At 42.1% G+C, this 17725-nt stretch overlaps 1 protein-coding gene across 2 annotated transcripts; it reads left to right on the forward strand.

The window, feature by feature from the left end:
- Positions 1-1367: 1367 nt before the first annotated feature.
- On the forward strand, positions 1368-16861 carry ttll9 (tubulin tyrosine ligase-like family, member 9). 2 transcript variants are annotated; one of them, XM_041846300.2, is made up of 14 exons: positions 1368-1518; positions 1885-1931; positions 2486-2578; positions 2843-2954; positions 3768-3953; positions 5926-5994; positions 6182-6272; positions 6397-6437; positions 6770-6857; positions 7448-7506; positions 7650-7846; positions 13425-13538; positions 14997-15121; positions 15282-16861. In XM_041846300.2, the coding sequence occupies exons 1-14, from the start codon at positions 1504-1506 to the stop codon at positions 15350-15352; spliced, it is 1308 nt and encodes a 435-aa protein (XP_041702234.1). In that variant the 5' UTR covers positions 1368-1503; the 3' UTR covers positions 15353-16861. The 2 variants fall into 2 exon arrangements, with proteins under 2 accessions (XP_041702234.1, XP_041702235.1); XM_041846301.2 differs by having other exon boundaries at positions 2843-2921.
- The last annotated feature ends 864 nt before the right edge of the window (positions 16862-17725 follow it).

Raw genomic sequence — 17725 nt, forward strand, 5'->3', positions numbered from 1 at the left:
GTGAATTTCCACTTCCCACTTGGTTACGAACGCAGCGTAAACATGGTCGGGCTTGAATTTTGGATTGGGAGACAGCCTGGAAATAGACAGACCCCTTACTGTGTTTGCAAACACTGCCACACGAGGGCGATGCGCCCAAATTGGTGGCAGATCATGGGAGAGTTCTCATAGAGCGCCAGCAAAAAAAAGCCTCCATTTACATGTTGCTTATGAGAGCATTTCACACTACTTTTGGATTAGAATTGGATTTTAGGCTCGTATGAATGACCTGCTTAATATAATGTTTGTGTCATCATCGCAAATCAACTGCATTATACTTTTTTTAAACACTTCAACTTCAACCAGTAAAATCTAAGATTTTTATAACTAACCCAAGATAGACCATGTATTTTCCAATGGGAGCAAATTAATCATAGTGGGCAGAACAAGCAAGGAGGTGGGCAGAGCCAAGCACGAGCTAGTGAGATCCTATTAGCGCGTTCTAGCATTTATTAGCATATTTTCGTTAGGGAACGCCTGCTCTGTGAAGTGAGCGTTTGCACTAACTCAATTCGCTCTTGCACTCCTTCTAAACAACGCAATTTTTAGAAACTCAGTCCACTCTGTTTGTTACAGATTATAGTTTTGGAAACAGAAAACTGTATGGATATCAAATGTTTCATCGATGAGAAAGTATCTGGCTCATTGTTCTATCTGTAGTAAAATGGCTCTTTGGCTAGCTTTTGCTTCAGCCAAAATTGTTATTTTGCAAAGATCACAACCAAATATAGTATTATATGCGTATGAGAACCCTAAAAAGTTATTTTGTTTAGAAGTAATAAAAACGTAATTCTAGGCTATGTTGAATGGGCGCAGATGGTGATGGCTTTCTTATGGTGCGTTCAAGACAACTGGGAACTAGGAAAAAAACGAGGTAAAATGACGTCAGTAATCTTAAAGTCGGAAAATCGGAGCTCTAGAAAGAGGCCCGAGTTCCCGACTTGGACTTCCGAGTTGGATGACCCGTTCAAAACGAATTTTCCTAGTCGGAGTTCGTTTTTTTCCGAGTTCCCATTTGTCATGAACGCACTGAAGTTGGAGGTTTCAGAGTTCCGAGCTGCCAGTTATTTGAAGGCGGCATTAGTAGCGCATCCAAAAGACAAGCGCGTCTGTGCGTGACGTCAGTGTGTCTTGTACTGACTGAAAAGGGGGTTACCTGTACGCTTTTTCTCTCTTCCTATGATTTGGGAAATATGAAAATAAATGTAAATAAATGTTCAAAGTTTGTGTATGTGTGTGTAATTAATTGGAATTCATGTAATTGTAAATACAGTTTTTTTCTTTCACCCCTCTGAAATGAGGTTGCCATGACAACATGTGTTGTCAAACCAGAGAGATACTAGCTAGCTAGCTACTCCTTTCTAGTATCTCTGGTCAAACTACTCGACAGCTAGCTAAACATTTAGCTAAGTAGCCTTTTAGCTGAGCCCTGGAAACAGATGTGGCGAATGCTACCACGGAAACATGTCAAAGAATAGGGTAGGAAAGCCATTCAAATGAAAATGCTTGCATGCTGTGTAGCCAACTCTAGATACATTAACGTTACTGTTTGTGCATTTTAACCTGTGGTTCTGACACTGGTGAAGTTGAAGGCTCTGGTTCTTCTAGGCAGCTGATAGTGGGCTCTAGAGCAGATCTAGCGCCGATTATCAGCTGCCTAGGGTAGTCTGGTCACGACTTCATTGTGTCAGAGGCAGATATATTTAGCTTTGTCTGTTGTGAACGTTAGCAAAGATAATCGACTAACGTTAACGTTAAATGTCTAGCTAGCTAACTTATTAGCCTATCACTTGTTCAGGCAATTGTGAATGGCTAGCTAGCTTAACTCATTCATCGTTTTACCAGACTGCTGGATACAAGGGTCCTTATGGTTATCAAAAAAGAAGAGAGGGGTGAGTTGTTCTGCAAATATGGTTGTTAACTAGCTAACGTTAGCTAGCTAACTAACGTTACTCACTAGCATGATTTGAAACATCTGACAGTACATAGCGAATTTGACATTCATTTTGACACCCAGCTAGCTAATTGATGATAGCCACTGTAGGCTAATGCTATTAGCTGTGTGTGTGTGTGTGTGTGTGTGTGTGTGTGTGCGCGCGTGTGTTTTGTTTCTTTGCATTTTACTAGCTATATTGTGTGTACACACTCTTAGAAGAAAAGGTTTTACATGGAACCAAAATAGTTCTACCTGGAACAAAAAAGGGTTATTCAAAGGGTTCTCCTATGGGGACAGCCGAAGAACCCATTTAGGTTCTAGATATAACTTGTGTTTCTTAGTGTAGACTGACTTGCTTACATGACAATAAGTAAAATGCACATGATTTGTGATCTGTGAACACAGTAATGGCAAATGAGATTGTATCTGGTGTGATGATGTTGGATGTCTGATGTTTGTGACATAGCTTGGCAATAGAAGAAACTAACAAACCACTTGTTGACTCCACAGGGAGGGAAGAAGTTGTGTGCGTTACAAATGTGGCCTAACAAACACCATTCAGGATGTTTTGCGGCAAAGACCAGGCTGGATGGAGGTCAAAGAGTGAGTTGTGTAGGCTAGACCTAATAACTTAGCCACAATCTGTGTGTGTGTGCGCACTACATTGCATTTTGATTAGGCTATGTAGCATATTGTATCCAGAGTGTATGTATGTATGTATGTATGTATGTATGTATGTATGTATGTATGTATGTATGTGTGAGTGCGTGTGAGCATTTTAATTAGCTTATTGTATCCAGAGTGACTTAGCCAACTTTACAAGAAGTCAAATGCCCATGTTTTTTTTTTTTTTATCTGTGAGCACAGTGATGGAGAATGGGATTTTAACTGGTGTGATGTTGGGTGGCTGAGGGAGAATTTCGACCACTCCTACATGGAAGAACACGTGAGGATATGCCATTTTCGCAATCATTATGAGGTCAGTCAGTACCATTACACATTAGTCAGTAACACTTACTGTGGGACCCCCTATGTAGGCATTCATAAACCCTTTACAACACTAGCCTACAAAATACATTAGGCTATAATAGCCGTCATATGTATTCTAGTTAGATGGCAGGCAAATCTGTTGTCATGTGCAGAAGTTGACATAGAAGCACATGACAACAGATTTGCCTAACTATAGCCTAACCAGCCTCAAAAAATCTTATGCCGGTGTCCATAAGATTCATGTTAATCACTGCCTATAGGGGACATTATAATGTATTAGCTGTTGTGAAGGCTTTTATGATGCATGAGGATCCCTACAGTAGTGTTACATGTATTGTAAAAATAGCTGTTACCATATATGGACAGCAGGTGTCACTGTAACATATTTTCCCATGTGGCGCTCATATTTATAGTAATGCGTATTATAAGGGCAATCTGCAGTTCAAACAACAAAGCGGGCACCCCACACTGTTTTGGTAAACAGCTGAGGAATGGGGCTGGAGAAATGCAACCACTCTCAAATTCATAGTTAGACAGACTTATGGATGAAAGGACTGACCATCCATGAGATCAAAAATATACATTACTAGTTGAAGTAAGTCGCTCTGGATAAGAGCGTCTGCTAAATGATGTAAATGTAAATGTAAGTAAGATCATGAGGCGTTTCTTCAAGAATCAATGGGTATATAGGCTATCATTCATTTAAAAGTCAAAAAATGGGTGTACCAATCGCAGATTGCCACTCATAACATAACACTTATGTTTGTACTGTATCATAATCTTAATTTGCTTTATGATGCAGCTAACGCGCAAGAACCTAATGGTGAAAAACCTGAAGAGGTACCGCAAAACCCTTGAGAGGGAAGCTGGCCGCATTGAAGCAGCCAAATGTGACTTTTTCCCCCGAACCTTTGAACTGCCCAGTGAATACCACCTCTTTGTGGAAGAGTTCAAACGGAGCCCGGGCAGCACTTGGATCATGAAACCGGTGAGAGGACCTGCAGATTTGTTTTATTGTTTAATCTAGGCCTATCTAACCTTTATTTAATCCATTCCCATCAAGATACAAAAACATGTATTTTCCAAGGGAGACGTGGCAAACAAGGCAGCTCCAATTAAAAAAACACAGAACAATCATACAATCAGAACATACAGTGGGGGAAAAAAAGTATTTAGTCAGCCACCAATTGTGCAAGTTCTCCCACTTAAAAATATGAGAGAGGCCTGTAATTTTCATCATAGGTACACGTCAACTATGACAGAGAAAATGAGGGAAAAAATCCAGAAAATCACATTGTAGGATTTTTTATGAATTTATTTGCAAATTATGGTGGAAAATAAGTATTTGGTCAATAACAAAAGTTTCTCAATACTTTGTTATATACCCTTTGTTGGCAATGACACAGGTCAAACGTTTTCTGTAAGTCTTCACAAGGTTTTCACACACTGTTGCTGGTATTTTGGCCCATTCCTCCATGCAGATCTCCTCTAGAGCAGTGATGTTTTGGGGCTGTCGCTGGGCAATACGGACTTTCAACTCCGCCAAAGATTTTCTATGGGGTTGAGATCTGGAGACTGGCTAGGCCACTCCAGGACCTTGAAATGCTTCTTACGAAGCCACTCCTTCGTTGCCCGGGCGGTGTGTTTGGGATCATTGTCATGCTGAAAGACCCAGCCACGTTTCATCTTCAATGCCCTTGCTGATGGAAGGAGGTTTTCACTAAAAATCTCATGATACATGGCCCCATTCATTCTTTCCTTTACACGGATCAGTCGTCCTGGTCCCTTTGCAGAAAAAACAGCCCCAAAGCATGATGTTTCCACCCCCATGCTTCACAGTAGGTATGGTGTTCTTTGGATGCAACTCAGCATTCTTTGTCCTCCAAACACGACGAGTTGAGTTTTTACCAAAAAAATATATTTTGGTTTCATCTGACATTCTCCCAATCCTCTTCTGGATCATCCAAATGCACTCTAGCAAACTTCAGACGGGCCTGGACATGTACTGGCTTAAGCAGGGGGACACGTCTGGTACTGCAGGATTTGAGTCCCTGGCAGCGTAGTGTGTTACTGATGGTAGGCTTTGTTACTTTGGTCCCAGCTCTCTGCAGGTCATTCACTAGGTCCCCCCGTGTGGTTCTGGGATTTTTGCTCACCGTTCTTGTGATCATTTTGACCCCACAGGGTGAGATCTTGCGTGGAGCCCCAGATCGAGGGAGATTATCAGTGGTCTTGTATGTCTTCCATTTCCTAATAATTGCTCCCACAGTTGATTTCTTCAAACCAAGCTGCTTACCTATTGCAGATTCAGTCTTCCCAGCCTGGTGCAGGTCTACAATTTTGTTTCTGGTGTCCTTTGACAGCTCTTTGGTCTTGGCCATAGTGGAGTTTGGAGTGTGACTGTTTGAGGTTGTGAACAGGTGTCTTTTATACTGATAACAAGTTCAAACAGGTGCCATTAATACAGGTAACGAGTGGAGGACAGAGGAGCCTCTTAAAGAAGAAGTTACAGGTCTGTGAGAGCCAGAAATCTTGCTTGTTTGTAGGTGACCAAATACTTATTTTCCACCATAATTTGCAAATAAATTCATTAAAAATCCTACAATGTGATTTTCTGGATTTTTTTTCTCATTTTGTCTGTCATAGTTGACGTGTACCTATGATGAAAATTACAGGCCTCTCTCATCTTTTTAAGTGGGAGAACTTGCACAATTGGTGGCTGACTAAATACTTTTTTTCCCCACTGTACCTGTGCACTAAGTCTATAAGTCTACAAATGCATTATTTTCAAAAGTGAACGTGACAATTCACACAAGCATAGTTTAGCATTAGGTTGTCATCAGTAATAAGAAGAGTAGACAAAACAAAACTATTGCTTTTACATTATGCACTTACATATTGCATTTGTATCTTTATACTATAGTTATGAAGTTCATCTCCCTCTATCAATCTTTGTTCAGGTTGCAAGATCTCAGGGGAAGGGCATTTTTCTATTTCAAAAACTAAAAGACATCATGGACTGGAAAAAGGTAACACCATGCGGTAATATAATACGTTGAAACATGACATTATATGATTGTTGTGCAATGTAGATATCTTATAGGTTGTTGCCCTTAAACCATGTAAACATTAAGTCCATGTTTGTAATAATACATTTGAAAAAAGACAATGACAAACACACACACACACTGACAGTGGATGTTTGTGTTTGTACAGGATGGGAGTCGCTCAGAGGAGCAGAGAGATGAGACTCAAGTGGAGAGCTACGTTGCACAGCGCTACGTAGAAAATCCCTACCTTATCAGTGGTGCATTAAACTTAAGTTTGATAATAGGTCTAAGTTTGAAATAAATTATTACACAATGCATACTTTTGATGTTTATGTATTGCTCTTCTCTAACTTTCTCTTTTTATGACCTTTCCTTAAATAGGGAGAAAATTTGACTTGAGGGTTTATGTGTTGGTTACATCAGTAAGTTTAGGTCTTCTTAATCACTAAATCAATCAAAATCAAAGTAATCAAATCTATAACTATTTTAGGAGATCATTGGATTAAAGCACTTCACTCATACAGGCATGACACGTCAACTGATGGAGTAAGCAACACATGCTGTAAAATATGTAAATTGAATACTGTTAACTAGATTTCATTTGTGTGTGTGTGTGTGTGTGTGTGTGTGTGTGTGTGTGTGTGTGTGTGTGTGTGTGTGTGTGTGTGTGTGTGTGTGTGTGTGTGTGTGTGTGTGTGTGTGTGTGTGTGTGTGTGTGTGTGTGTGTGTGTGTGTGTGTGTGTGTGTGTCTTAGTATATCCCACTGAAGGCATGGTTATATCGAGATGGCTTTGCCCGATTCTCCAGCACTCGATTCTCTCTCACCAGCATTGATGACCAGTGTATCCTTCTCATTACCTCATTACAGCCTTAAATGTGAGCTGAGTTATTGTCTAAGAGCAGTTATCTGCACACAGTAGTCAACTGTTCTGCAGCCAAATAATAATTGTATTTTCCTAAGAAACAAACTCCCAACTGTCGGCTCTATTTCAACTCGACTCAATTCAGGATGAAATCCGGAATCCTAATAATAAATTGTCTGTGACAATTTGAGTCTTTTGAATTGCCTGGCATTTAAATATATTTGACCCAAATTCTGTTCTACTATTTCTCCATCATCTCTTTCTCCAGTGCCAGTCTGTTTGTGCCATCATGCCAACTCCTTGTCACTCATTGCCCTGTCAAACAGTGCATTCCAAATGTATTCAGACCCCTTGACTTTATCCACATTCTGTTACGTTACAGCCTTATTCTAAAATTGATTAAATCGTTTTTTCCCTCATCAATCTACACACAATACCCCATTATGACAAAGCAAAAACAGGTTTTTAGAAATTGTTTGGCTTGGCAATGACAGCAATGGAGTTGTCAGGAGCACAAACAGATATGGGACTAGGCTAAGAGAAGATTTCTCCTTAATGCCTCTCCTAAGATGTCCATCTCACCAATGTGGCAGTGCAAAAAACAGCGCCAGATTATGACCCTGAAAAGGTGTGTAGAATTCCTTCAAAATTCACAATGTTGGGGGTAATCTATATCGACCAAATGTTTTGTAAGACCACTATTAAACAAAATTGAAGAATAAATTACTTTGCTATGAATCTCTCTCTCTATTCTCCCTTCTGTGTGTGTAGGGCTGTAAGTGGCAGATGCAGCAGCTTCGGCGATACCTGACTGCGAGGCATGGCACAGAGACCATAGAGGCTCTGTTTAAGGACGTTGACAACATATTTGTTCGTAGCCTGCAGAGTGTGCAGAAAGTAATCATCAACGACAAACACTGCATTGAGCTCTATGGCTATGACATCCTGCTGGATCAGGACCTCAAACCGTGAGACACGCACACCTCCCTCCTCATTCCCCACCAACTGACTGCATTTCTAATACAAAGCATTAACCAGTCTGACCCCAATATGTAACCATTAAATTGCTTTATAAATCTGAAGTTTATGTAGGAAGGTATGTAAAAGATACTGTATCACTGTGAAGTTAAGTCAAGCATTTGAAGTAAACATCACATAGTCACAGAATGGTAGTAAGACCATGCATTGCTCATGTCATTGCATATCGTAAAAAAATGAGAGCAGCAGTGCAATGAATCATTACTCCCGTTTATACTTGGTTCTAACATGCGTTCTTTGTCCTGATCTTGTCCACATTCTCATTGTGACCACATATTTCGACAGGTGTAGATGATTAAAAGACACATTGTGATCTGATTGTTATCAGATCTTCCTGACCACCTCCAGAGTTAGTCAAGGACCCATTGTGCCTGGATATCTTACAAGTGTTGACAGGTCTGGACAGTGAAACCATTTAAATCATCTTTATATCACACTCTAATATCATTGACAGGTGGCACCATTGACTTATGGCATCAATATGTTTCTAAAATAATCATTAAATATTACTAGCGGTACCCCGCAAATCAAAATGTGTTTTATCAGTTCAGCTTTTTGATCTTTGGATATACACTACCGTTCAAATGTTTGGAGGGGTGGTAGGGTTAGTGGAAAATAATAAAGGAAAATATATTTTTAAAATATGTACACTACCGTTCAAAAGTTTGGGGTCACTTAGAAATGTCCTTGTTTTCGAAAGAAAAGCAAATTTTTTGTCCATTAAAATAACATTAAATTGATCAGAAATACAGTGTAGACATTGTTAATGTTGTAAAGGGCTACTGTAGCTGGAAACGGCAGATTTTTTATGGAATTTCTACAGTGGGGGAAAAAAGTATTTAGTCAGCCACCAATTGTGCAAGTTCTCCCACTTAAAAAGACGAGAGAGGCCTGTAATTTTCATCATAGGTACACGTCAACTATCACAGACAACATGAGCAAAAAAAATCCAGAAAATCACATTGTAGGATTTTTAATGAATTTATTTGCAAATTATGGTGGAAAATAAGTATTTGGTCAATAACAAAAGTTTCTCAATACTTTGTTATATACCCTTTGTTGGCAATGACACAGGTCAATCGTTTTCTGTAAGTCTTCACAAGGTTTTCACACACTGTTGCTGGTATTTTGGCCCATTCCTCCATGCAGATCTCCTCTAGAGCAGTGATGTTTTGGGGCTGTCGCTGGGCAACACAGACTTTCAACTCCCTCCAAAGATTTTCTATGGGGTTGAGATCTGGAGACTGGCTAGGCCACTCCAGGACCTTGAAATGCTTCTTACGAAGCCACTCCTTTGTTGCCCGGGCGGTGTGTTTGGGATCATTGTCATGCTGAAAGACCCAGCCACGTTTCATCTTCAATGCCCTTGCTGATGGAAGGAGGTTTTCACTCAAAATCTCACGATACATGGCCCCATTCATTCTTTCCTTTACACGGATCAGTCGTCCTGGTCCCTTTGCAGAAAAACAGCCCCAAAGCATGATGTTTCCACCCCCATGCTTCACAGTAGGTATGGTGTTCTTTGGATGCAACTCAGCATTCTTTGTCCTCCAAACACAACGAGTTGAGTTTTTACCAAAAAGTTCTATTTTGGTTTCATCTGACCATATGACATTCTCCCAATCCTCTTCTGGATCATCCAAATGCACTCTAGCAAACTTCAGACGGGCCTGGACATGTGCTGGCTTAAGCAGGGGGACACGTCTGGCACTGCAGGATTTGAGTCCCTGGTGGCGTAGTGTGTTACTGATGGTAGGCTTTGTTACTTTGGTCCCAGCTCTCTGCAGGTCATTCACTAGGTCCCCCGTGTGGTTCTGGGATTTTTGCTCACCGTTCTTGTGATCATTTTGACCCCACGGGGTGAGATCTTGCGTGGAGCCCCAGATCGAGGGAGATTATCAGTGGTCTTGTATGTCTTCCATTTCCTAATAATTGCTCCCACAGTTGATTTCTTCAAACCAAGCTGCTTACCTATTGCAGATTCAGTCTTCCCAGCCTGGTGCAGGTCTACAATTTTGTTTCTGGTGTCCTTTGACAGCTCTTTGGTCTTGGCCATAGTGGAGTTTGGAGTGTGACTGTTTGAGGTTGTGGACAGGTGTCTTTTATACTGATAACAAGTTCAAACAGGTGCCATTAATACAGGTAACGAGTGGAGGACAGAGGAGCCTCTTAAAGAAGAAGTTACAGGTCTGTGAGAGCCAGAAATCTTGCTTGTTTGTAGGTGACCAAATACTTATTTTCCACCATCATTTGCAAATAAATTCATAAAAAATCCTACAATGTGATTTTCTGGAGAAAAAAAAATCTCAATTTGTCTGTCATAGTTGACGTGTACCTATGATGAAAATTACAGGCCTCTCTCATCTTTTTAAGTGGGAGAACTTGCACAATTGGTGGCTGACTAAATACTTTTTCCCCCACTGTACATAGGTGTACAGAGGCCCATTATCAGCAACCATCAGTCCTGTGTTCCAATGGCACGTTGTGTTTGCTAATCCAAGTTTATCATTTTTATTAGAAAACCCTTTTGCAATTATGTTAGCGCAGCTGAAAACTGTTGTGATGATTAAAGAAGGAATACAACTGGCCTTCTTGAGACTAGTTGAGTATCTGGAGCATCAGCAATTGTGGGTTCGATTCCCCTCTCAAAATGGCCAGAAACAAATAACTTTATTCTGAAACTTGTCAGTCTATTCTTGTTCTGAGAAATGAAGGCTATTCCATGCGAGAAATTGCCAAGAAACTGAAGATCTCGCACAACACTGTGTACTACTCTCTTCACAGAACAGCGCAAACTGGCTCTAACCAGAATAGAAAGAAGAGTGGGAGGCCCCGGTGCACAACTGAGCAAGAGGACAAATACATTAGAGTGTCTAGTTTGAGAAAGACGCCTCACAGGTCCTCAACTGACAGCTTCATTAAATAGGACCCGCAAAACACCAGTCTCAACGTCAACAGTGAAAAGGCGACTCCGGGATGCTGACCTTCTAGGCAGAGTTGCAAAGAAAAAGCCATATCTCAGACAGGTCAATAAAAAGAAAAGATTAAGATGGGCAGTCTGAGAGATGTATTTTTCTTTGCAACTCTGTCTAGAAGGAACGAACCCCGGAAGAACAGCGTCTACAGAATGACGACATCGAGACCTACCAAGGTGACGTGGGCGAGTCTGCTGGCCCCATTCCTGTCTGGAGACGCCTAAAAGGCGTATTATGACCTCAACACCGAACAGGCGGCTGACTATGACTGTCTCAAGAGGGAGGTACTCAGCCGCTACGTTACAGCCTGGCCTGTCGGGCCCAACTGGTCCACGACTGGAGGTTCGTGGCCGAAGCTTCCCCCCGAGCCCAGATGAGCAACCTACTGCGCATCACCAGAGCATGGCTCCTAACCAACCTAGCCACCCTCCCCGTTATCGACAAAGTGGTAATGGATCACTTCTTACGGGCGCTACCACACGACATGAAGAGAGCGACGTGCCTATGCGCGCCCCAGACCTTGGAGGACCTCTTGGGAGCCGTGGAGATGCACCAGAATACCGAGGCCCTGCTGAAGGGGACGCAGGCCGAGTCCGGGAGCCGTCGGAGGGGACGGAAGGACGACCCCACCACCGTACTACCCAATCCGACAGTCAACCGGGCTAAAGGACTGCAGACCCGCGGAGAGACAGCCGGGAGAGAGTCGACCCCCTGCCGACGACCCCAGATGGATGAAGACCAAAGGAGGCATTTTGAGTGTGGCGCCCGTGAACACCTCGCATGGAATTGCCCGGGTCGAGAGGAGTCGATGCCATCAGCGGGCCCCGGAGACGAGCCGGGCCACGCAGTAAACTACGTCACATCCTGTTGGGCCCACAGCGAACCACCAGCACCCATGGTCCAGGTGATAGTCGATGGTCACGACACCCATGCTCTGTTGGATTCCGGGAGTGTGGTAACGCTCGTACAAGCACGCCTGCTGGCCCATCCGACCGACCGTGGTGAGGAGATGTCCGTCTCCTGTGTCCATGGCGACACCAAGCGGTATTCGACCTGGCAGGCCACCATCGTGACGCCACAAGGGAGTGCCAGATGAGGGTGGGTGCTATACCTGAGTTGCCGGTACCCCTCCTCGTTGGACGAGATTGTCCGAGGGGAGAAAAAGAGTACGAGCCGGCGACTGACAAGAGCGGACACCGCCGTGTTTTCCGAGAAGCCGAAGGAACGGTACGAAAAAGGCTATACCGGATCCCCGAGGCCCGAAGGAAGGCCGTGAAGCAGGAGATGGAGGGTATGCTGAGGATGGGAGTCATCGAGGAGTGCCACAGCGCATGGTGCAGCCCCATTGTGTTGGTGCCCAAACCGGACTGCGTTTCTGCAATGACTTCCGGGGGGTGAACAACATCAGTTTGTTCGAAGCCTACCCCATGCCGAGAGTGGACGAGCTCATCGACCAGTTGGGAAAGGCCCGGTACATCAGCACCCTGGACCTAACCAAGGGATATTGGCAGGTACCCTTGGCAGCCTCCTCCTGGGAGAAGACGGCATTCTTGACACCGGACAGCTTATACCAATAACGGGACCTCCCGTTTGGTCTACATGGAGCCCCACCCACGTTCCAGCGCCTGATGGACCGAGTCCTCCAACCCCACCAACAGTACGCAGCGGCCTATTTGGATGACATCATCATCCACAGCCTGGCAAGCCGGGTTGACAGCGAATCCAAAGAAATGCAAGCTGGTGTTCGAGGAGGTGGAGTACCTGGGATATTTGATCGGACGGGGGAACATCAAGCCCCAGGAGAGGAAGGTTGAGGCGGTTCGTGACTGGCCCGTTCCCCTCACCAAGACACAGGTCAAGTCCTTCCTGGGGCTGGTGGGAAACTATAGCCGGTTTATCCCCAACTTTGCGGCTATAGCCTCCCCCCTTACCGATCTGACAAGGGTCCGCCTCCCAAAAACAATGAAGTGGTCGGATGAGGCCGAAGCGGCGTTCAGGCGCCTGAAGGAAGCCCTGTGCTCCCATCCGATTCTCGTGACGCCCAATTTCCAGGTACCGATGCTGGTGCAGACGGATGCCTGCGACACAGGACTAGGGGCCGTCCTGTGCCAGGTACATGATGGGGAAGAACACCCCATCATGTACATAAGCCAGAAGTTGATACCCCGAGAAAATAAGTACTTGATTGTCGAGAAAGAGTGTCTAGCGATGAAGTGGGCGCTAGACACTCTTAAGTATTACATGAAAAACAAATGATAGTCCCACTAAGCGCAAACCAGATGGGATGGCGTATCACTGTGGATCTGTTGGTGTGTTCACAATTTAAAGTGATAGCCAGGTCTGGCACTATTCTTGGATCATCTTAATGTTGGATCATTGCCGTAATCCTAATCTCTTTTGGGCCGATTCAGAGTTATAAGCGCACGCAACTCTTGACTTTCACTTAAATCTTTAATTGATGTCAATGGGAGACTGGTGCGAACATTCAAGTCTGATCAAGTCGAATCGCAATTCAGAATGTGTCTCTCCACAGGTGGCTGATAGAGGTGAACGCCTCTCCCTCTCTCACCGCCAGCAGCCAAGAGGACTACGAGATGAAGTGTTGTCTGCTGGAGGACACCTTACACATCGTGGACATGGAGGGCAGGTAGGGAGTAGGGCAAGGAACTCAACCCAGGGCCAACATGCCTACTGGTTTCCTTCTTTGCTTTTGATTTAGCCACTGATTTAGACCTAGGAAATCAAGATTCTCAGGCCAATCGGGGGGGGGGGAGAATCTATTTCACTCATATTGTAATAAAGTATAGGTCATATTTCATAGAAAATCTGGACAGCTAAAATACTGGACAGCTACTGAAAAATCAACAGACAATATATCCCCCTAGTGATAGAGCTGAATATCTATGGATTAGGGTAGACGTCATTATGACCCTTTGTGGCAGGGTTGGGGGCAGCTCCATTTCAATTCAATTAATTCAGGAAGTACACAAATTTCGATTGGAATTTCTTTCTTATTGAATTTGAGTTTACCTCCTGAATTGAGTTGGAATTGACCAACACAGCCTCTATGCAAACTAAGGCCCAATTAAATTTACATTTTAGTCATTTAGCCGATGCTCTTATCCAGAGCGACTTACAGGAGCAATTAGGGTTAAGTGCCTTGCTCAAGGGCACAGACAGATTTTTCACCTCGTCGGCTCGGGGATTAGAACCAGCGACCTTTCGGTTACTGGCACTACGCTCTTAACCACTAAGCTACTTGCCGACCAATCACAGATCAAATCAATCACAGATAAAAGGGAAACCACACTACAGGTTCAACTCAGAATGTTTACTCTGTATTAATGTTAACTGCGTTACACCTGACACACCCTATAAGCTCCAGTGCAGACTGCAATTGTCAGTAGATATTGACCTATCCCCAGAAAATACAGTATCCACAGTGTGGTTGCCTTTAGTGATGGAATTTGGTCCAAATATTGGCTTGCTCCTTTCCTATCTTCGTTACTTTTCACTGATGAAAAGACTTGATTGGTAGTCTCCCTGTGCAGATGGGTTGCCTCCCACATGAACAATGTTCCAACATACATGTCTGAACCGATACAAACGTCCAGTTGGTATAGTCGGAAATGGACAGGAAAGCAGGAAATACAGCTTTCTTACTTCACCGCCTTATACGCTTGTACCCTGGCATAAATATCCCCACCGGACACAAAATTGGTAGCTAGCTAGATGGAGCTGGCAAATTATATTTTCAATGTGTATTTTCCAAGTTAGTAGTTTGCATGCGCCATGACAGCTAACGTTAGCGTTACATGCTTTCCACCACTGACTGGCTGTGGCTATAATTAGCCTAGCTATCCTCTTTCATGTTTCCGAGGTGATAATATTTCAAGAGCACAATTCCCGCCTGCATTTTAAGCCGAGCCTACCCAAATTTGTGATTTGTTAGGAGAGTTGTCTGTCTGGAATATTTTTTTCTACCCTTTCGAAGTTGCCAAGAAAATCCCCTATTCTTCCCAGACCTAAGGCAACAGCACTTCCCGAGACTACTTGATGTTATTTTTCCTATCGTCTATATTCTCTCTTTGGTTGTTCTCTTTAGGTTGACTGGCAGAGAGAAGAGGGTTGGTGGCTATGACCTTATGTGGAACGATGGACCCGTCTACAGAGAAGATGTCAACCTAGAGACACTGGGCAGCGCCTGTTTCACTGCAAACACACACCTCGGTAAGTCTGGCTTAAACTGTTACTCTGTCACCACACTTGGGTTCAAGTCCATCTCAAGTCAGTCAAAATGATTAATTTTTACACTTCAATACATTTGCTTCTCACCTTAGAGAGAGCATAATATCAGATTGTGTTTTGACAACTGTTTTCTCCACAACAGGCTGTGTAAACGACAGGAAGAAGCAACTCCGTCAGCTTCTAAAACCATTTCCAGGCCAGAAGAGGATATGACACACTACAAAAAAATATTTTCCAATTCAAATGAAGAATTAATCATGTCTGTGTACACAGTATACATATCACCACTCTTGAGTTTCCATCAATATTTAATAAATATGTATTTTCTTACAACCCTACTCATGGATGGTGAGGTCACACTCACTCAATGATATCGCTCAATGATTCAGTGCAAAGCATATTTATTTCTATGCCTTACAAACAACTGCATTCAACATTGAGAAAATATGTACCACAATCTTTCTGCGTGCGTGTGAGAATGTTTACAACAACTCTACTCCCTGATCTATGGCTTAGATACTTTACATTAATATTGAATAAATAAAGTGCAATTTAACACAGCACGACTATTACATGTATGTAGCGTTTCAATTAATAAATTCCACATGATAAAGTACAATAAATGGATAGATGTTCTAATGTAAACAAATGAAATAACTGTTAAATTATGCGAAAAATATACATTCAGCTTTTTTGCTTAACATTTCTCCTACCCAAAACTGTAAACATAACAACATCAATGACAAATGCGAATCAAAATGTGATTAACACAATATCTATCATAAATAGAACTATGGTATACAAAATTTGGAAAAATACGCATTTACATTTGTAGCAAACATTAGACTGTCTCTCTTGAACAAAAAAGAGCTCAGCCCTATGCAAAATATACTTGTAATAGACAATGTAAATTAAAGTATATTCAAACAAGAGAAAGTCCTTACACAAGTATACCTTGAATAGAGTATATCATTCATATCGAACTTGGAACCAATAAACCATTATTCCAACAATATCACAAAGTGTGTCTCTCCGTATTCAACAATTGAACTCTTAATAGACACAGAAACATATGAGGCACCAACAACATGATGGTCAAGCAACAAATAAAAAATATAGTGAGAGAATACAGGAATAAATACATTCCAACACCAAAAACAGCTCCACTAGACCAATGATGATGGCTATTTTGAGTGAACCTCAGGCTCTGTGGATCAGCCTACTTGCTGACTAAATAATTAATGGTTGACTAATAATAGGCCTATGTGTTGTCTACTTTTCAACATCAATAACCTGTACTGACAAAAATGACTGTACAGTGCAAAGTGCCTTGAGCCAAAGTGTTCAGTTTGCCTAAAAGCCTTCATTGATTACAGTCTGAAATAAACATATCTGGAAAAAATATTTACTCCACACATTAGATCCTAATATCAGATATCATGGTCCAAGTTCCATGTAAAGGCTTGCGTGTATTGTCCAAACCAAAATTGTTACAGTGCAAGATTGTTACAGTACAACACGTTGGCCATGTTTTTATTCTTTGACCTATTAAAGTATCACTTGAAATCAATTCTACATGAAATAGATTATTATATATTTTTTATTTGACCTTTTGAAAGTTGCAAACAGCTAGCGTTGTGATTTAAACAGCAGTAAAACAGTTACAGTGCCTTCAGAAAGTATTCACACCCCTTGACATTTTCCACATTTTGTTGTGTTACAGCCTGAATTTAACATGGATTAAATAGAGATTTTGTTTCACTGTGGAATTATGTTTTTAGACATTTTTACAAATGAAGTACGAATGAAAAGCTGAAATGTCTTGAGTCAATAAGTATTCGACCCCTTTGTTATGGCAAGCCTAAATAAGTTCAGGAATTTCAAAAAAAGATTCAACCACAAAGACCAGGGAGGTTTTCCAATGCCTCGCAAAGAAGAGCACTTATTGGTAGATATATATATTTTTAAAGCAGACAATATCCTTTTGAGCATGGTGAAGTTATTAATTATAATTTGGATGGTGTGTCAATACAGTGTAGTCACAATGTAGTCACTACAAAGATACAGGCATCCTTCCTAACTCAGTTGTCGGAGAGGAAGGGAACCGCTAAGGGATTTCACAATGAGGCCAATGGTGACTTTAATACAGTTACAGAGTTGAATGGCTGTGATAGGAGAAAACTGAGCATGGATCAACAACATTGTAGTTACTCCACAATACTAACCTAAATGACAGAGTGAAAAGAAGGAAGCCTGTACAGAATACAATTATTCCAAAACATGCATCCTGTTTGCAACAAGGCACTAAAGTAATACTGCACAAATTAACTTTATATCCTGAATACAAAGCGTTATGTTTGAGGCAAATCCAACACATCAATGAGTACCACTCGTCATATTTTCAAGCATGATGGTGGTTTCATCATTTTATCATCGACAAGGACTACAGAGTTTTCTGGGATAAAAATAAACGGAATATAGCTAAGCACAGGCAAAATCCTAGAGAAAAACCTGGTTCAGTCTGCTTTCCAACAGACACCGGAAGACAAATTCACCTTTCAGCATGACGATAACCTAAAAGTTGCT

Source organism: Coregonus clupeaformis, chromosome 24, assembly GCF_020615455.1.
Source record: "Coregonus clupeaformis isolate EN_2021a chromosome 24, ASM2061545v1, whole genome shotgun sequence".
NCBI lineage: Eukaryota > Metazoa > Chordata > Actinopteri > Salmoniformes > Salmonidae > Coregonus > Coregonus clupeaformis.